The sequence below is a fragment of the Pteronotus mesoamericanus genome, unplaced genomic scaffold (assembly GCF_021234165.1).
Source record: "Pteronotus mesoamericanus isolate MK-2021 breed Mesoamerican mustached bat unplaced genomic scaffold, CSHL_Meso_final contig_27, whole genome shotgun sequence".
Lineage (NCBI taxonomy): Eukaryota > Metazoa > Chordata > Mammalia > Chiroptera > Mormoopidae > Pteronotus > Pteronotus mesoamericanus.
In genome coordinates, this window is record NW_026555115.1 from 16,680,752 (window position 1) to 16,701,818 (window position 21,067).

At 52.0% G+C, this 21,067-nt stretch overlaps 1 protein-coding gene and 1 non-coding gene across 14 annotated transcripts in view; one reads left to right on the forward strand and one right to left on the reverse strand.

The window, feature by feature from the left end:
• The window catches only part of BIN1 (bridging integrator 1), a 54,375-nt gene that overhangs the window by 23,863 nt on the left and 9,445 nt on the right, over positions 1-21,067 (reverse strand). For all 13 annotated transcript variants that reach the window (XM_054575033.1, XM_054575032.1, XM_054575034.1 and 10 more), the window contains exon 2: positions 2,308-2,388. In XM_054575033.1, the coding sequence (XP_054431008.1) occupies positions 2,308-2,388 (81 nt within the window). The remainder of the gene's footprint in view (positions 1-2,307; positions 2,389-21,067) is intronic.
• On the forward strand, positions 13,521-13,627 carry LOC129071866 (U6 spliceosomal RNA). Its single transcript, XR_008529292.1, has one exon. It is a non-coding gene; the product is annotated as a U6 spliceosomal RNA (small nuclear RNA).

The following is a 21,067-nucleotide window of genomic DNA, read 5'->3' on the forward strand; positions in this document are numbered from 1 at the left end:
GCTCCCTGAATTCACTCCCTGCAGACTAGTGTGACCCTCACACCTTTGTAAAAATCCGGACATGCCCCCGGCAGGGTCCAGTCACTCCCACATACCAATCAAATCCAGAACTGACTGGCCACCTGAACATCCAAGGGAGGTTACCCCAAGTCTTGAATAAGAACTCAAATTTGGCCCCTCCTGCTACCACCCTTGGCCCTTGAAAAGCTGGCCACCCCATCCAACCTGAGGGTGGAAAGAGTGCCAGTTAAAGTGGCCACTCCATGTCCACAGCCAGAGACCCACCAGCACTGGTCGCCTTTAGCCCCGGCCTCACTGCCCACCCCTCTGCCTAAGGATCAGTGAATGACTCCTTGTTCAGAGCCAGGGACCCAGAGGCAATGACTCTGAGGAGCAAATGCGGAGAGCAACTCTCTGGTCACAGTGGTGGGACAAGGCCACAGGAAACCTCAGCTCCCAGGCCGCACTTTCCTCATCTTCTACCAAACAGCTCAGCCTGCTTGGGACAGCCCCATCTCCCAGCCCAGGCTGCAGCTCAGGCTTCCCTAACATTTCCCTCCAGGCAGCCGGCTGCCCTCAGGACTGGCTTCAGCTCCTGAGCAAGAGCCTGAGAGTGAACAGATCTGGATTTAAGCTCCTGAGTCCCTCCACCAACTGTGTGGCCTTGGAAGAGCTGTTTAATCTTTCTGAGCTTTATATGCCTCATCAGTAAAACAAAGAGAATATTAGCATCTAGCTCAGGGATGCAAGGCTTCCCTGTAAAACATACCACCATACCAGGTCCATGGTAGGTACTCTAGTAACAATAACGCCTAAAAGACTTTCAGAGAAGTATCCCATAATTAAGGAGGACAGATGAATAGGGAACTTGTCCCATGGGCTTATAGGAGACAGAATCAGAAGCAAAAACTTCCGGTTTCTTGTTCAACCACCTATTTTGCAGTTGAGAAAACTGAGGCCCAAGGAGCAGGGGCTCACCCCGCACCACAGAGGCAGTCTCTGCCATGGTGCTTACCACGGCCGGGAAACACCCCCTACGGCTGGTCTGTGGGACAGGCAGCCACGGGGGTGCCTACCCCTGTCCTGGGAGTCTCTCAGCCAAGCCCCTGAAGGTGGACTTGGCCCTGGTATTCAGAGATGTGCCAGTCAGCTCCCTGACCCTCTCCCAGCATGTTTGCCAGCACCCGGCCAGTGGGCTGTCAGAGTCCTCCAAAAACGGCCCCTTTCCCTGGGTTCCATTCCAGCTGTAGAGATGTTGGTGGGTGCTCAACTGCCCCTTTTCCTAGCAGAGCTCAGACCCAGCCCTCACTTCCCATGCCCATTCCCAGTCCTATCACCTCTTTTGGCCTTCATCTCTATCTGTCTCTCACTGGGGCAAAGCTGCAGAAGCCAGAGTCATGGCCCAGCTCTCCTTCCTTTCCTACTGCCTTGGCCCTTCCCAGGGAGAAGAGGTTCACCAGGGTCCTCTCATTGCCCTGCTACTGTCTCAGACACAGGGGTGGCTTTTTCTAGACTCTATGGGGGAGTGGTTTCAGGGACAATCCAGTCAGGGTATCCAGAGCCTTTAAGTCAGAAAGTCTTCCCTGTATCTAAACACTGCCCCCCAGGCTGCCACATGATTAAGCCTTTCTGTAACTGGCCACTGGCCTACAAAGGAACCTAGTAAGGAAGCCCTTAAAGTTCCCTGCAATCTTTGAAAGCAGAGAAGTATGGGTCTGATTCCACTCCCACACTTGGATGACCTTGGGAAAATTACCTAATTTCTCTGAGCTTTGAGTCTTTCATCTATAGAAAGAGAACAGTGACACAGGTTGCCTTATACAGTTGTTGGGACACATCCACAAACCATCTACAAATGGCCTGGCTTAAAGCCTGTCACACAGCCAGGCATAGTCGATGCTCAGCAGGAACCCAAAACAAATCCAGTCTGTTCTGCTCCCACAGTAAATCCTGCAGATGACCCTTTCCTTACAAGTTTCCATAGCTCCCACTTGACTTGACAGTCAAGGTTTTCCAGAGTCTGGCCACAATCTACTGTCTACATTCACCCATCCCTCACCCTCCCCCCACCACCCTTTCAATGTCTTACCAAGGACCTCAAGTACACCCCTGTCCTTCCTCTTGCCCATGGTCCATGTCCAGTGCCAGTGCTTTCTCCTCCAGGAAGGCTTATGTGACCTTACCAGACCACACTGATCCTCTTCTCCAAGCTCCCCTACTCCACAAATTCAGCTTTTGACAGTTTCCACCTGGCAATACAGTCCCTTTTCCACAAGCTCCCTAAGGCCAAGGGCTACCCATACTCACCAACTGTTTGTTGAAATTCTGGACACATTGTTCAAACTGCTCATCCTTTGTCTCATCTGCCTTCCCCAGCTTCTGGAGGACCTGCAGAGGTAGAGGGAGAAGAAAAGAGTGTTACCTTGAGAAAGGAACTGGCCAGACCAAAAGGGCCCAGTCATCTATACCACAGGCCCTTCCCCACCTCAGCCTGAGTCTGGGAGGCCCCCAGCGAATATCACCAGCCCAGGGCACTGGGACCATCCGAAGGTCTCATGGCTGCTATGATCCCCAAGAATAGGACTGCAGGTCTTGAGACCTCCTCCCCCTTTCTCCAGAGCTTGCCCATCAGCCAAGAGGAGGAACTTAGGACAGGCTTGCTATAGTGACTAAAACCAGGAGAAGAGAGCTTCAAAGATAGCAGGAGGAATCAGGTGGCCCTCCTTGATGGCTTCACACTGTACGCTGGGGTGCTCCACCCCAACCCTCACAGGCAGCTGAAAGTAAGCTGAACACCAGAGGTGGCCCCATCTCCCCACATGGCTCCAAGTCCTGGGTCCAAGGTTCCTGAATCCCAGAAGGAGATGCAGAGCAGTCCCTGAGCTGGGAGGTGGCTACTCAGGGTGAGAAGAGCAGCCAGGGGTGGCCAGGGACTAGGCTCTGTGTCACTAGGAATCAGATCCCAATCTGACTCAATTTTCAGATATGACCCACTCTAGCCACCCTGCTCCCTTCTCCACAGCCCAGCAGGCCACACTGGGCGGGCACACACCCCGACAGGCTCGCTGCCGTAGCCACATGCTGGAGAGGAGGTGGAGGGCAGAGGTGGAAGGCAGAGGTGGAAGGCAGAGGTGGGTACAGGCAGAGGCAGAGACAGAGACAGAGACAGAGACACCCAAGACCTGCAGAGGAACCCAAGAGGAAGCCCTGATCAGAAGGGCTGGCCCATCAGGTTCTCCCAGATTCTCTACTCTGCAGTCCTGTTCTCTCCAGTCCCAGGGAGGAGCAGGGAGAGAAAGAGGAAGGGAGAATGAGGATGGAGGAGAGGGGAGGAGGGAAGAAAAGAGGGAGGGAGAAAGGGAAAGAGAGGCACAAGATAGAGGCAAAGAGGGGTGAGAACCATGGGAGAAGGAAAGAAAAATATGAGAAATTAGAGTTCAAAAGGGGGATGCTGAGGCAGAGTGGGGACGGGGTTTGCAGGTTTGCCTGCCATCTACAGTGCAGGGCAGTACCTCCATTAAGCAGCAGAAGAAAAACATTGAGATGTTCAGTAGAGGCAGTGGCCAAAACCCAAAAAGAATGAAAAGGAAACAGGTGGTGGTGAGGGTGGCAGGCAGAGGAAAAAAAGCTGGGACAGGGCAAGGGTGAGTATCCAATGGGGCTGTGCCCCATGGGACCAGCGGAGCCAGCCCAGCAGCTGCCTGAGGCCAGCAGGTCCTCACTGTTCTCCCCTCAAAGACCCTAAAGTGGGCTACTCTGCATGGAGCACCAGCTTTGCCCACCCAAGACCCAGACTTGGGTCCTGGACTGACGAGTGCCCAGTTCCTGAGCAGACCATGGACCCTTCCCTCCTGACCAGCCCAGGAGGGCCAGTACTTCCTTGATGCTCCTGTCTGGCTGGCCCAGGAACCACAGCAGGCCAATCAGCACTCAGTAGTATATTTTGCCATCTGTTGCCAAGCACCTGCTCTGGGCCCAGTGCCAAACACCTCGGCTGGGGTAGCAGAGATCCAGCCCCAAGATATGGGTCCAGCCCCAAGAGAGAGGGAGGCACATGGGCCTGCAGGAGTCCAGGGTAGAGCTATACCTAGCCTGGGCAATCAAGGAGGATTTCCAGGGGAAAGAAGCAACTCATGTGGAGGGAGAGCTTATAGCAAAGGCAAGGAAACTAGAAAGATGAGGTACCTTACCAAGGAATTTCTAATCATTCAAGGCAACCTGATGTCACAGAGGATACTGAGAGACAGTGTGAATGGCAGGAGAGGCAGGAGTATGCATTGGGGAGCAGCCCACAAACAATTCTGGGCTACACAGTCAGGATACAATCTATTGGGCAAGTGCAGCTGGATACCAAGCAGACACTAAGGTGAGAGGAGGAAAGCTAAACGAGCCACCACCATACCCACAGGCCCCTATTTCCCATGGCAGCCACCTCCATTTGGTCTTGTAGAAACATAGTGGAGCTGCCCCAGCCATGGAAACAGCCTGAGGTCCAGCTCTGTCCCCAGCTCCTATGAAGGGCTGGGCACAGGATAGACACACAGCATGTTCTTGGTGGCCACTGGCTAATCTGAGCCATGGGTTTTGAGGGCAGAGTCATGACCTTGAACAAAATATCCCATCACTCCACTTCAGCCTCCTCTTATGCAGTCACCTCTTATGATCATATACGAAAAGTTTGTCATCAAACCTAGGATTAGAAATATCATCCATGTTAATCCAAAGTCTGGTCTTGGGTAACCCAAGCTGACTGCAGTGGGTCCCAGCCCTGAAGAAGCAGTGTGGAGGGGGTAAACAGCTTGGGAGGCTCTGAGTGACCTCAAGCTAACTGCTTGACCTCTCCCCACCTCAGTGCCCCATCTCTGACATGGGAGTAATACCTGTAACCGCAACATGGCTAAGGCTCAGGAAAATGCTCAGTAAATGCATGCTGGTCTTGGCCTCATTTAATCCTCACTTAAATCCACCCCCATTTTACAGATGAGGGAAGAAGGGCACGTGGCCTGGGTCCCTGTCCTTAAGGAGCTCCCACTGTTGTTACTGGAAGAAAAAACAATCTGAGGAACACCTGCCCAAGGGCAGGGACCAGGACACAATTCAGTTCAATAAAATCCCACAGACTCAATTGTTATCTGCTTCCTATTTCCCACCCTCCATAACTTGGACTGCTGTCACACCCAGCAGCCGCTAGGTGCTTGAACTGCAACCCACCTTCTCCCTGCCACCTAAAAGCTGCTTATCTGCGCCCCTTCCCACGGGGAGGATGCAAGGCTGCTGTCTATAGCCCCCACCAGTTCTTCTCCTGGACACACACAGAGGCCCTTCACTTGCTGAAAGGGAAGCTGTGGCCAAGGCCTTGGGCCTTGGGGATGCAAGTGCTCCATCCCTTCGATGCATGGTTAGTGGGGCCTCCCTGCGTCAAGCTCACAGACAGATGACTGAAAGCAGCAGAGGGATTCTGGGTGGCCAGGAGGGGCCTGGCCTACAGGGGCTCAGAGAATGCAGGATGACTGAGCTGCGTTTTGAAGGATAAGCAGAAGTTATGTGAGGAAGAGGTCCTGATGGCAAACAGTCAGAATTTCCACTCTGTCCAGGGTTATATATCGGGGAAGCCCCAGACGCTACTGTGCCACCCGTCTCCCTTTCTGATAAGCAAAGCAAAGGGAGCCTTTTAATGATGGGACAGAGGACAGGCACACAGGCCCCACCACACTTGGCATTAGCCCAAAAGGAGGAAGCAGACGAGTTCAGCAGCACAACAGCCAGCAGTGCAGGAAGCCTTATCAGTGTCACTCTGGTTCCTCTCACCACATCCTCAGCTCAGTCAGATAGGAGTTGAAGTGCCTGAGAAGTGACAATGCTGTTCAGGGCGTTCGGAGCAGGGCAGACACAGGAGCACCCTTCCAACAACATGCACAGTTCAGCCTCTCTGAACCTGGGCTGTGGACAGGGCCAGCAGCCCCACCCTGGGGAAGAAGGGAGGCTCTCTGTGGCCATAATGCTATGGAGGAGAGAGGTGTTCTTTCCCCAGCCTCTGGGCAGAGGCCTTTCTCACAGCCCAGAGCATGGACGGAGACCTGCCAAGCCCTCTCCTGTCCTCCTAGCCAGCAAACAGCCCAGAGAACAGGCAAGCCCACGACAAACATGTGCCTCTACACAGCTGTGCTACATGACCACCAAACCCACAGGGGCAGAAGGCCCCCCGGGGCCAGTCTTATCTAAACTAAGAGGAGTTCATCACTGCCCACTGAATCTGCAACTTTACAGACATGAAGTGCTGCCTCTTCACAGATAAATACCTTCACCTCCATGAATAGATGCCAGGTACGCACAGGTAAATCAGGACACTGAGTCTAAGGTCTTCATAGTGAGTACTCAGAGCTGAAGAGTACTTCCAAAACTGGAAGACAGGCACCCGGTAGACCGTGTCTGCTTGCACCACTCCAGCTGGCCCACTAGGGTAGACTGTGTCTGCAGGCTCACTGGCTGCGCCAACGCTGGGTGGCCCTCCTGGGACGGCTGAGCCCTGATCCCCAGGCCATCCCCTCTTGGGGCCTCTGCCTCCCAGAGTGGCCAGACCCCCCAGACGGGTGATGCAACATGACGATATCTGAATGGCATGACATAAGGCAGGAATCAGTACTTTCTAGAACCTAAGGCAGGGGAGGAAGAAAGCCCGAGGGAGACGGGGCCCACCTTTCCAATCAGCCCTGCCTCCAGGCGCTGTGCCACATAGCAAAGCTGGGGGCCCGGCCAGCAGCCATGGCACCCATCACAGCTGCAGCAGAAGGCATTTTACATGGCCACCCATCCTTCACCCAAAGTGACCCCAGAACCCTAACCCACAGCTGCACACCCACTCACACTCACATTCACACTCACCCACCCAAGAGGGGCTTCATCCAGCGCCCCCCCAACCAAGGGACACATCACCCAGCTGCTGGAACCCCAGAGGGCCTTCACCTTCCTCATCATCTCCTCCAGCCCCTGCCCGGCTGCCGCCTCAATCAGCCTCAGTCTTCAAGCCAGCCGTACCCGGGTGGTGGGCGGCACCACCTCACTGCTTCCTCCCAGCAGAGCTGTGGTCAGAGGACCACAGTAACAGGATGCACATCCTCGCACCCTCACACAGAGGCTCCCAGAGAGGCAGGGACCAACACACAGATGGTCAGGCAGGTGGAAGGCCAGGTTTTCCCACAGATCACTCAACACACACAGCTGGGCCCTGTTCTGGGGGTTACGTCCCAAGAGGGAAAAGTGAGGCAGGTCCACTAGAACTGGGTTGAAGGCCACCAAGTGGCCACAGCCACCCTCCCCAAGGCAGACACGACAAGATGGGATATTCTGCTCTCAGACCTCTGGGTTTCTGGCTCTCTGCCCATACCTGGGACTTGCATGCTATGAGTGTCCAGCCACACTGCAGAGGGTGTTGACAGCGCAGAGCCAGCCTCAGGCTCCTCAGCCCCCTGAGAGGGATCTGACACTAGAGTGCTTACCCTGTTCCCACACTCCTCCCAGGAACCAGGAGCCACTCAGGCAGGGTCTCAGGAGTGCTTGTAAGACAGCACGGAGGAAGAAGAAAGAGGTCAGCTCCAGCCCACCACTCACTGCCACATTCCACATGCCCCTCCCAACCTCGTAGTTTGAACTATAAACCTCAAAGGCAGTTGAAAGAACAGTCCATCACAGTACAACAAACTGACAGATACCCTTCCCCACATGCACCAACTATTACCACTGGCCCACACTTGTCTTCTCTCTTTTTGTCAGTAATCAGTACGCATCGTTCGCTTACATGTTGCTGAACCTCTGCAAAATAAGCTTCAGATATCATGATCCTTTACCCCCAAATACTTCACCCCTAAATACTTCAGTATATTTCCTAATAACAAGTGTGTTTTCTTAAATACCCATAGAACCATTAGCACACCCAATATGTTAAGAATTTGTTTAATACTATTATCTGATAGGCAGCCCATAGTCAAATACCCCTAGCTGTTTCCCAAAATGCTCCTTATGTCTCTGTTGTTTTTAGATCTGGGATACAACATGGTTCACACATTGCTTTTGAATGTCATGTCTCTTGTCTCCTTTAATCTAGAATATTCCCTGCTACACCTACTGATTATTTGCCATTGTATACATTTTTTCTTCTCTTTCATGATATATTTTTACGAGCATGAACCAGTCACAAAAATGCTCCACACTCTAGATTCATCTGATTATTTCTTTGTGATTAAGTTCAGGTTAAACAGTGATTTGGCAAAAGTACTATGGAGGTGGTGTTGTGTCCTTCTGGCCGCATTACCTGAGAATATGCCCTGCTTAATATGCTGAGCTTGACCCCCTTGTTGGGCAGCGTTTGCCAGGTGTCTGCTCTAAAGGTAGCTTTCCTCTTGGTAATCAATCAGCCTTCTGAGGGGCAACACACTGCCACTGTGTGAATGTCTGAAGCCAACAAATTTTCACACAGCGCTTTTACCATCCACTAATACTTTGCTACTCAAGTGGGATCCACAGACCAGCAGCATCACAATCATCTGGGAGCCCGGCTGGTACAAATACAGAATTTCAGCACCCTATTCCCTGCTCCGGACCTGCTGAGATCGACTTTGAACTGTAATAAGTCCCCTGGTGCTCAGTATGCACACTAAAGTCTGAGCAGCACTGCACCTGTCAGTTTTGACTGAACCAGGTCCCCCCAAGGTGGCTACCATGCCTCCACATGGCCAGGCATTCCACCCAGAACAACTGCCCCTGCTTGTACCACTGAGTGGAGGGCTTGGGGATATCACCATTGTGTTTGAATCTATTACCATCATTATTCTTTTCGATGCTCCAACTCTCCTACATTTGGCCAGTGGGAGCCTGTGGCCATGTCCTTATTTGTCTTCAAATACTTCCTTGCTTTCTGACACTATGAGATGCTACAGGCTCAGCTGGTACTTTCCCTGCCCTGGCCCAGAATCAGCCAATTCTCCAAAGAGCCCTGGTTCCCTTCAGGAGGAGGTGTGTTCATTGCTGCAGGTGTCACTACTCCTAGGCATCTCGTTGACTCTTTAGGCCATGCCCTGGACAATCTATGCTTACTCCCATTTTAATGATAAGAAAAGGAATGCTGAGATATTAAGGAATTTGGACCCATGACTAAGAAGGAGCAAAGTCAGGACTCTATGGCTTTGTGGTGGCTGTGGACAAGTATGGCTCAAACCTCGTCTGCTCCGGCAAACCATATAGATGCAACAGCCCCAGCAGCTGCCCTCTGGGTCCATTCCTGCATCCAGTCAAGGCCGCATAGTCAGGCTGCTCTGGTGACTGTGAGTGTGGTGGGTTACAAAGGGACAACAGGCTCCACCAACAGGCAGCTGGGGCCCAGGAGCCCCAGGAGCACTGTGCTGCAGCCTGGCCCTCCCCAGGGCCTGCCTTCCTTGGCCTCTTCTTCTAAGTGGGCTTGGGGCACTCCTACTTAGTGAGTGAGAGGATGAGACACAGAAGAACCTGGGAGCTGGCCAGGACCAGACCTGGGTATTCTGAATCCTGGGTCCTTTCACCAAGTGTCTCTCCTGGGATGTGGCTCTTGACCCCAGGCTGGTGAGTAACTGTACAAGAGGGTAGCTTTGGCTTCTCATTCAGCCCAGGAAACTGCCTCTCTCTCCAGACAGCCATGTGAACTCATTCATAAAGAGGAAGCAGGCAACTCTGCCTTCAGAGCAGCACTGCTCACCAAGGCCCGTGATCTCCTAGTGACAAGTTTGGCCTGATCAGAACCCCCAGAGCTGCTGCATGCCCTTGGCTTGAAAGGGGCCACAGGGAGAGGCGCTGGAAAGAGAGGCCTGGCCTCCCTGGGAGGGCGTTAAGCCCATGGACCCTATGGCCTGGCTCCAGCCCAGCTAGAAGGATAACTACCTCAGGTTCCTGCTTGAGCCAGAGCCAGGGATCCAAGAAAGAAAGTTCAGGACACATGGCTGAAACAAAACTCCTTAGGCTCATGCAGCAACAAGAGGCTTTATCCTACAACTTTCCAAAGGTTTGATGACTTAAGAAAGATAAATTTTGAAATACTGGCCTTGAGCAAGAACCAAGAACTGCATCCCATCCATAAGAGGCAAAAACACTCCCCAGCACTAAGGCCCCCATGCAGCACCCCTCTACACATACACAGGTTCCCGTGCCCATGCAGCATCACCCCTGCACTCACATGTCACAGGCTGAGGCTTGCCACCTGTCTGTGCACACACTCACACACACTCCCTGCAAAGGGCTCCTGCCTCAGCCTGTGGCGGCCATGGAGCCAGAGCAAAGGCCAAGAGAAACTGAGAAGAGCCAGAATGATGAAGAGATGGAGTAAAAATCAGAGAAAGGGAAACCAGCAGTGGCCCAAGGTGAAAAGGTGCAGTTCCAGGCCATGTTCATGCACACACACAGGGCCGCCCCTGAGAGGCCTGGCCCAGGGGCCTCAGTCCCCACCCCTAGTCTTTGCCCTCCATTCTCGCTCAGAACCTGTCCCCCGAGGCTGGTTCTGGAAACGAGCGATCTACCATCCTGCCTTCCTCCCAGGGCAAATACTGGTAGTTTGGTTCACACTCCAGAGGGGATTCCTAACCATCAGATTCTACCTCTCAGTCACACACCTTCCCAACCTACCCAGCAAGCTCTCCATGGACACCAGTGGCAGGTACTACATCTGCCCCAGCTTCTGAGTTCCAATAAGCCCCACTGAAATCACATAACAAGGCATGACCCTAGAGAGCCTGGTTCAAGGACCCACCCTTAGCAAGATCCACCACCCTTGACACCCTTACAGGTGGTCTCATTTCACCAGGGCAACCTGAGGTAGTGATTGTTGGCCCCATTTTACAGATGAAGAAACTGAGGCTCAAAGGGACTCAGCCAATAAGTGGCAGAACCAGGACCCCAAACCCAATGATTCAACTTGTGATTCTCAAACAGAGGATTCACAGACACCTGGGAGTAATAGGCAGCACTTCTAGGGTTTACTGCAAAGGATTCCCACTCCCTCTTGCTTTATTCTAAAAATTTTACTGGTAGAAACAACACTCTTGTGACACAACTAACACAGATATACAGACTGTATAGCAGAATACAAAGTTTGCAAAGATTTTAGCAATGACATGTAAAACTAGAAACACATTTTCAGGTTTCCACTGGCCAGCTGCAGCTGGGCTGTCCACCCCCTCCAAGCTCCAAGGCCTCGCCTCAACTTGGCAATTTGTTTTTTAAGTCCTTGTGTTCTGGAAATCACCATCCCTGACACTAGTCCAAAAAGGCTCACCATCCTTTTCTGTGAGCCCCTGGTCAGAAGAGCTGCCTGACTGAGGAAGCCAACTGGTCTTTCTTGGGAGACTATACCTCTAAAATTATCTCCTTCCTCTTTTAGTGACTTTCTCTTTCCATTATGAAATACTGTCAGAGTAAAAAGTGATGTCTGGTTTCCTCTTTTAGGTCCTTAACTGGATACATAAAAGCTTGCCTAGCTCCACAATAATGCCTTGAAATGTGACTGGTTGGTCAAAAGCCAAAGTGCAGAGATATCCTCCCAGCCCAGGCCTTTTCCACTGTGACCCTTCCAGGGCTAGCAGCTTAATTTCACCCCTGAGAAAGTTGGAGGGATTGGAGTCTCCCTCTCCCTCTCCACATCCATCTATCCAGGTAGAAGGGAAGGTTTCTGTCCCAGGTGAGGAGTTTCCAGTTGACTCCAGGCAGGAAGACTCCCTCCCGCCTCTCCTTTCTCCACTCCCAGCCAGCGTACCTGAAATTCCATCCCATTCAGCAGATAAGCTGGGTCCAGGGTCAGGGTAGGGCTACCCAGACTTTAGAAAAACTAGGATAGGCGAGGTGACTGGACCAGCCTAGAACAGAGCACAGCAGAGCAGAGGTAGTAGGGACCAAAGTCAAGATGGGGAAGGGGTTCGGGGTCCTCAGAGGGGCCAGGCTGGGTTGGTAGGGGGTGAGATGGAGGCCACAAAACAGCAGTAGCCACTCATCCAAAGGCATCCAAAAGACCTACAAGTGTCCTCCAAATTCTCCTGTGAGAAGATCAAGGTGTTCCACAGGAAAAGGCACTGAGGCTCAAAGTCCCTAATCTCAGGGAGTAAGAGACCAGCTAGGTTGTGAACACAGCCATCAGCTTCCAACACCAAGGTGCCACCTTGCATAGAGTGGGGTGGGGTCTTCCAAGAGGAGGACAGGGTAAAGCAGCACTGCGGCCCCAAAGAAGTACTGGAGGGCCCTGGCTGAGTGGCAACAGGCTCTCTCTGCCCCTCAGAGAACCCCTCCCCACCAGGCTAAGCCCATTTCTAGCCTCACAGAACCAGGAGTCCACAGGGGTAGGAGGGCTTTTGGAAGGACCAAAACCATCCAGACCAATGTGGGCCCTCTACCTTTTACAACCAAGCACCTTCCGACTATGTAGACCTCTCTACTAGCCTTCCACCCGACCCAGCCCACGCTCCAGTGGAAGAAAGGACTGTTCACAATTGCTGCTACCTCCTTGGTGGCCCCCACCTGATTTCACCTCTCACAGCCCAGACCCAACAGCCCTTCCAGTGAGGAGCCCCCACCATGGACATCGGGCCTTGCCCCTGGGCTATGAGGGCTGGGGTCATCTTGGATGTCCTCCCCTAGTCTATCTAGTTCTGTTCTGCAGGGAGCAAAACAAGGTCCCTGCCCTGGAGGGGCCAGTGCTCCAAGGGACAAGCATGTGGTGCTCCAAGTCTACCAACAAAAACCCAGTAGGGCACAGAGTAGGTGGGGCAAAGGAGGTACTGCTCTCAGCAAGAGCTCCAGGAAGTGACATATGAGACCTGATGATGGAGGGATGCCAGAGAAAGGGCACAGCAGGTACAAAGACCCTGAGGTGGGAAGAGCAAAGCCAATGTCTCTGAAGAGAAGGTTGTGGACAAAAAAAGGGGAGAAGCAACCTCACTGGGTGACCTGCTCATAAATTCCTAACTGGGCAGATCATAGTACGTATTCACAGCCCAGGCACATAACTTCTTTAGTAAAAGGTTTATCTTTGTCTTAAGCCCTACCCATTGTTTCTGTGCATCTAGATTAACATCCCTTTGATAAACCAGAAGTAAGACCTCTAGAAGGGGGTATTAACCCTAAAGAGAGCACATTATCTCCAATCCCTACCTTGCTTTTCCCCACCTTCACATCATCTTCCTTTCATTCCCTCCGTAATTTCAAATGCATAAAAGAAATTACAAACCTGTTATTCTCTGCAGCACTTGAGATCCTGCTCCCCTGCATATGTCATCAGTTTGGCTCAAATAAACTCAAAAAACTTCCCTAAAAGTTTGGACATTTCTTACACAGACACTGAAGAGCTCTGACCTGACTTGCAGTTTTAAAAACTTTCAGGCTACTGTACGGGGGGACACATGGCAGAGCAGGGTGGCACAGAACTGGTTTAGCGGTGACTGCAATGACCCAGGTGAGAGGCAATGGTGGCTTTGGCAAAGAAGGGAAATGAGAAGTAGAAAAAATAAGGAGCGGTGCTCACTTAGGCAGCACATATACTAAAATTGGAATGATACAGAGAAGATTAGCATGGCCCCTGTGCAAGGATGACACGCAAATTCGTGAAGCATTCCATATTTTTTGGAACAATAAGAAATAAATTTTTTTTAAAAAGAGAGGAAAAGGAAAAAATAAGAAAAAAGAAGGGGTGACAAAGAGAAGTGAAGGGCACTCCAGGGTCTGTCAAGGAAGGGGGTGTCATCATCTCAGATGGGGACACCTGGGTATCATGGTGAGCTTGAGGTATACAGAGATAACAGAGAGGGAGGTGGGGACACACCAGCCAGGGATCCTGGGGTGGCAAGAAAGACCTCCCATCAGACTCCTGCCACTCCCCATTCCCCACCCACCTGCCTCAGTCACACTCACTCCAGCAACCAGCTCAGAGCGTAGGGTCTGTCTGGACAGCTGCTAAGGAAAGGGGAGGGAGAGTCAGGGGCAGCGAAGAGCACCTATTGCTCGGCACGCCTGTGGGTGGGAGAGGCTCTGGGCAAGAGGTGCAGGGAGCAGGCCCAGCAGTACAACCCTGACAGGGAACTCCACCTTTCTGAGCCCTGAGCCTCATCAGTGAAACAGCCAAGACCTCCCTGTCAAGGGGGAATTTAAGGATGGATAAATGTGTGGTTGTATAGGTAAGAGGGCTGGTTTCCTTCCTGTCCCATTACCATATCTTGACAAAAGATACCTCCCATCCAAGCCAGAAAGCTCTGGAAGCCTCTCCCACCCAGTCCCCACTCTGACCCCTCCCCACCACACAGCCCACATGGGCCTTTCTTGGTGCCTGGCGCCTGCAGCCCAGCACACCTGCTCCCCATGACTCATTTGGGCTCACACAGGACATTCCTCACAGAGAGCAAACACCAGCCCACTCCACCTCCCTCTCCTGGCCCAACATCCCCTCAGCAGCTTCCTCACCCCTCAGCTTTGCAGGGACCCTGCAAGCCCCCACACGCCCCGCTGGCTTCTTTGGTAAAAGGGTAAAATGATAAGGGCTTCATGGAAACCAAAGAACAGCAGAAAGTACTGGCCTCTTCCAACCACCAGCAACCTCATGGGCAGCCTGATGGCCCTTGATATTCAACATGCCAGAGCCAAGCCTGGATGCAGCCCACTCTATGGAGAGGTTCAGAGAGGGCCACAGCCAGGGCCACCCACTGGCCCTCGTGTTGTGTTGGGTGGGACATTCCGGCCCCACCCTTGGCCCAGTGCTCCATGCCACCTGTTCAGAGATATCAACACAGCCACCCCAAGAGTCATCACCCTCCCACCTGTCCACTCTATGCAAGTGTGGGTGCTATTCTCAGCCCAGGCTCCTGGATGCCGGCCATCAACACAGGGGTAGAATCTGTCCCCAGGCCACCCACCTCCCCTCAGCACCTGCCTCCTGGGCTCAGTGGGAGAACAGCCTGTTCAGAGGAGCAGCAGGCATGGGCACAGCTCAGAAGAGAACAGAGCCAAGGAAGGAGAGGGTGAATGCCCTGCCCGTACCCGCTTGCCTTTCCTGGGGACCAACCAAAGGTCCGACCAGTAGAGGACCACAAAACCCCCACAGTCTTCATTAAGTAACCTGCTTCTCTACTGATGCCCAACATGCTGGCCCTTCACCTCACCTCCTCCAAGAAGCCTTCCCTGATCCTACTCCAGATACAGAGACACTCACTTGTCCCTCCAGATGCCCTCAGCCCTTTACATATGTCTGTACCTGTCTGAGAAGCTCAACCTAAATGTGCTAATCAGGTTATTCATTAATTTGATGAGTCGGAATCCTCCATTTCCAGGTCTGTGCAATTGGAACTATTAAATAGTACAGAAAGGAGATAAGATATGTGGTATTTTTTCAAACACATTATTGCTGTTATTTTACTTTTGTAATTCAAAAGAGTTGATCAATGCACAGAGTCTGCTTTAAGCAGCTCCCATCTAGCCCCACCCACCCAAGTGTACACCATACACAACACAGAAGTGAGGAGGACTGACCCTCATATCAGTCCCTGAAGTCACTCCCAGCCCCTCCTCTGCCTGGGAGCTATGCTAATGGCTTTCCTGCCTCAGCACTGCACTGCCCACAAGTTCCCAATATCTGTGAAGGCACCACTGAAAAGACTCCTCACTTAGTGGATGGAGAATCAAGGATGGGGACTTGCTGGTTCTGGGGTGGCTGTGCTCCCAGCCCAGGGCTAGATCCACTGCATTTCACTAGAGCCAAGGATGGAGGAGAGTGGTAAGGGACTAGAATAGGAGGGGGTGTTTGATCAACTTGCAGGTTAAGGGTCAAGGTTGGGGGACAGAAGAACAAGAGCGGACCAAGAACGGACTAGGGGAGTCATGTAGCTGTCCCAGTCTTGACAGATGGAATTAATGTCCAGGGACAGAATGGGCTTTTCTGGGCTTCCTCCTACTAACCCTGTACCCTATTATTCTTGTGCTAGTGGAGAATGGACGGGTAAGAGAAACAGAGTGCACAGCAGGGTACTGAAGAGGAAGGCACCATCCTGCAACCCCAGCAGATGCAGGAGGTCAGCACACAGTGGGCCTTGCCTCACTGCCTCCAGGACTCCATACCAGAGACCTGAGCAGGTAGGTCATCACTCTCCAGGTCTCAGCGCCCCACCTCTGCAATTGGAGGAGGGAGATGAGGACCAGGTGAGCACAAAAGACCCAGCTCTGGCTTCCCAGGACTCAGGCAGTGTCCACTCTGGAGTCCCTGTCTCACCATCTAAGGAGGTCTCTGGGGCCTGGCCTACATTCTTCCTCTCAGTTCTTCCAGGCTCCCACCAAAGGCTCCAGAAAAGCTGAGGCAGTGAGAACAGAAAGGGATGGCAGACATCCTCTCCCAGAAATCACAGCTGATACCAGCACATGCTTTCTGCCTACTGGGGAGGGGCTCATGCCTACTGTCCCCCAGGAGAAACACAGGGAAAGTTGTCTCACCACATAGTATCCAATCCCTTTTGTTAAAAAAAATTTAAAAAAAAAAAAAAGAACTGAAGGAATGTGCCAAAGGAGGCATGCAAAAAAACACAGAAAAGAGCAGAATGGGGCTAGGCCTCAGTCTGAATGTCCAGCCCCGGGCCCTGGATGTTGGCCCTTAGCCATCCCACACTGCAACTCTGGACACGTCCAGATTATCTAAAAGCTGGAAGGAATTCCTGCTACCTGCAGGGAGAAGGGGTCAGGGTGGAAGGCATAAAATGGTGCGGAGTGAAGCGGGGTCCATGTTGTCACCTGGCCCATGGCCCCCATAGAACCTCTCTGGGCAACCCTCTCCCCAAAGGCCTCAGGCCCCACCATGTGAATCCCAAGCTGGACCTGGACTCCTTAAATGATGGTGGGTCAAATCCATCCCAGACTTGGGTAGGATGGCCCAACAGGACACACACACAGGGCATGGGTGGAGCTGAACATCCCACACTTGCCTAAGGCACCTCAATCACCCTCACCTCACAGAACTGGGCCCACAAGCTGCTACCCCAAATTTATGTCCTCAGGTGTGAAATGGAGACACTGTTCTCCCATTTAATCCTCAAAAATAGAAAAACTGAGGCTCAGAGAAAATAAGTAACTTGCCCAAGGTCAAAGGCTTGAAACGAACAGAGCTGAGATTTGAGCCTGGGTCTTCCACCTTGCCACACTGAATTATATGCTTTGCAAAACCTTTCCCATCCCTTATGCACAGGAGGTTCACACTCCAATTCACTTGGCATTGAGTGCTTACTATGTGCAGTGCCAGGGTCATAGCCTCCACCCTCCAAGGCTCAAGGTCCAGGAGAAAGAGATGGTTACCCTACTTTACAGAGGAACAAACCAAAGTGAGAGGGTTTAAGTAGCTGGTCCCAGTCCCAGGTGGAGGGAAGAAAGAACAAGCACTGGACCAAGTGGGGCTCCAGGTGTGCTAAGAGCACTTGATTGCTCAGGGCTCTCCCTCCACCACGATGCTCAGGAGTGGCAGCGCTGCCTGCAGAACATGGAGGTGGCCTCCCCTGGTGTCCTGGAGTTCTTAGCAGGCAAGGTGACTCACAAGTGCAGTGGTACAAAGTTGGGACACAGGCATCAGGTTCTGTTCTACTGCTGACCATGGCTTCCCCAGTGCTGACTCAGCTTCCCTACCCAAACCACCGCCCCCAGCCTCGCCCCCCAGCAAGGCCCTGCACACACCTGCCCTCGGGCTTTCACAGGGCCCAGGCCAGTAGGACCAGGATCAGGCCCCAGCATGGTGCTCAACATCTTTATGTGGACAAAAAGGGGCCACTTACTAAACCTGAGGGGAGGCCTGCATGATGGCCTTGCAATCTCAGAGACCTAAAGTAAACACATAGGATAGTCTGAAATTAAAAACTTTTTAACTGGAGGCAGGTCATGGTGGGCAGTCATGTCCTAAGCTAGAATCTTCCCTGGCAAAAGTCAACCTTTACCTTTACTGAGCCTGCCTATTCTCTTTTTGCATCTACTGTAACATACCTTCAGAGTGTCAAATTTATCTTTTCCGGATCCCTCAAAACACAGGCACCACACCAGAAAGACAAACCATAAATCCCCTCGTTGTTATTGAATTAATTGGTGACTGTTAGCTATCCTGCATCCACCTATGTAAAAAAAGTATATGTCTATCATTTTACTTTTTATCCACTCTCAGAAGTTTCTCTGCTTTGCTTTCTCCCACTTCCCTAATCTATCACCAGTGGATTTCATGTAACCCACTTATGTTTTCTCTTTTGATTGTAATGCATAAAAGAAGGTAAAAAACTGCCATTTTCTGGAGCATTTTCTCAGTCCACTGAGGTTTTACTTCCCAGCAATTGTTGTCACTTTGGCTCAAATAAATTCATAACACTTCTTACAGGTTTGGGCATTTCTTATGTTGCCGCTCAAAAAGGACCTAGGGCCTCCCTTGGCTATGGCCTTCTTCAGGCCCACAGTCTATACAATCAGGAGAGCCAGGCTTGGGGAAGATGGTGGCATTCCAGCTCAGCAAAGCCTGATTCCAGAACAGACTGCTCCACTGAGTCCTCAGGGAGGAGGGCAAGGGGAACACAGATATATAAACTCCCGGCTTAGTTTAAGTTTCAAAAAAACAATATTTGGGTCCTGGCCCAGGTTCAGCAAATGCATCCAATTAATTGTGGATCCTTTTTCTTGGTTTAGATCACAAGACTCCATTTGTATTCCTGATCACTAACATGTCTTAGAAGTCTCCTTGCCCCAGGGTCCTGCCCAACTCACTCTTGTAGGAAGTGGAAACTGTAGTACCCATGCCCAGCTCTCCCTCTGTGAAGTCAGGCCAGCTCTGTCCAAATATGACCACTCCCCCATCCCCTCATGGAGTCTTTTGGGGGATTCCCCAACACAGGGAAGGGCCAGCTCTGCAGGTTAACCTTCTCCTCTAGTGTGCCTGCCTTCTTGGTTAATCAAGGGTCCCAAGGTATACACACATAGCACACACAACATGTTGTACCCCACAAAGGCAGCCCCTACAATGACTTTCACTGAAAACACTTAAGCACTTACACTTGCACTTTAATTATCACTATCACCCCCTGATTCTCTGCATTCAGAGATGGCCAGAGGCAGTACCTGGGAAAGGCCAACTTGGGGCCAAGTCTCAGGACTGAAAGGAAGGAAATGCCAGGGATTCCCTGAGCCTCAGGGCACTCATCTGTCAAAGGGGACCGCATTCCGGTCCTGCTACTTCATACGTCACCATGAGACAAATGAAAAATGGTGGGTGTGAGGGTTTTTAGTAAAAAATTACAGAATGCCATGGAAATGTTAAGATTGCCCTCACTTCCTGAACCTTCTAGACCTGGCTGGACCCAGCCGGAACTCAGCTCTGCCATTATCACCCACGTCCTAGAGGTCACCACATCTCACAGACTGGACAGGGATCTCAACTTCCCAACTCCCCGATTAACATATACTCTGGAGCCCAGCCATGGTTCAACCCAAGTCTCTCAAGCCTGTACCCTTCTGCTACAATCAGGCTCCATGAATGAATGAATGAATGAATGAATGATGTGAGACCCCTCACCTCTGCCCCAAGCTCCCTGCCCTCATCTGACCTCTTAAACCACACCCCACCTGGAACCATTTGCCTTCCCCCAACCCATTCAGTCAGGATCTCATTTGTGGGGAGGCACTCTGACGTCCCACCTCAGGGAGCTAATACCACTACCTCCCAATTTAGCTTTCTCAGCCTATTCAGGAAAAGAGGAGGAAATGCATTGCAATTCAATTTCAAGAATCTGTCATACGCAAAGACAAATGGCTCAAATCACAAAAGCCAGAACGGTACATATATGTGGTCTGGGGGCTTCCCCAAGATGGCCCCCACCAGGGATGAGGCACTGACAACACATTCTCCTCCTCCTGAACCCTCCCCATAAGTCCTGGGGCAGGAACTTCCATTCCTGTTGACAGAGCATGAAATCAGAGCCCAGGGAGGGCATGGCTTGTACAGGGCCCCAAAGAGGGCAAGTGGTTACTGGGGCCATACTCCTTTCCTTCTGTGTTTGGGTCTGTCTTCCTCCCACACAAACCTCCTGTCTCTTCCCTTTTCCCCCTTCAATCTTTCCTCTACCCTTGCCCAGCTGCAGTGCTCCCAGGCCAGGGGTTCGCACCTCATGTGCCCATCACCGTACCTGGTCCTGAGGCAGTTATCAGGGCTGGAGGACATGTGCTAAGAAACTTGATGCTATCTTGGAGCAAAGAAAGAGGGGACCCACAGCAGATGGGAAAGGGGAAGCAAGGGTCTCTCTCTTAGAGGGGTCTCCCCTGGCCTAGGTCTCCCTGAACCAGTTCTGTCCCTAGTGTCCATGTTGGGCCCAGGCTCCCCCAGGGTTCAGAAATATTGGCCATAGTCCTGGGGAGATGCCGAGCTGAGCCAAGGGTCCAAAGAAAGTAGCAGGAGCTGTTGGAAAACCTGGCCTCTAGCAAGGGCTCTCCTGTCACCCCATCCCTTTCTGATCCCACGGACTCCTCAAGGCACAGTCATGTTGGGAACTGTCCTATTTGGTTTCATGAACTGTAGCTTCGCCAACAGGCAAGAGGGCTCCAAGGCTGGTGCTAAGCAAGGAGGCCTTGGGAAAACAGGCCACTGAAGAGAAAAAACCTGTCCCCTTGACAGGGACGCAGCCCCTGACTCCCTCACATCACCCTGCTTGGCCCCGGAGGATGGCTGGTCAGTCAATGACAGGTAAGACCCCTCGAGGTCAGGGGCAGCCTAAGACAGGCACAGTTGCATAGGGGCCATCAGGGAAGGACTTGGGAGACACAGAGAAAGGGCAAAAGACCCTCACCCCTCAGTTTTGATATGGCTGGAGTCCCCATTCTATCTGAAAGAAGTCTCCTTACGTCTTGGCTGCTCTGCTCTGCCCACCTGGCTCAGGCTTGAAACAATACTAGAGGCAGCCCTAGACTGGATGAGGCAGTTCCTGGGGGAAATCAGGCCTAGAACTAAATTCCTTAAAGCATGCTTTGTTTTTCCCTCAAAGCTGTGATGGCCAGCTCATGCTAGAAAGGAAATTTA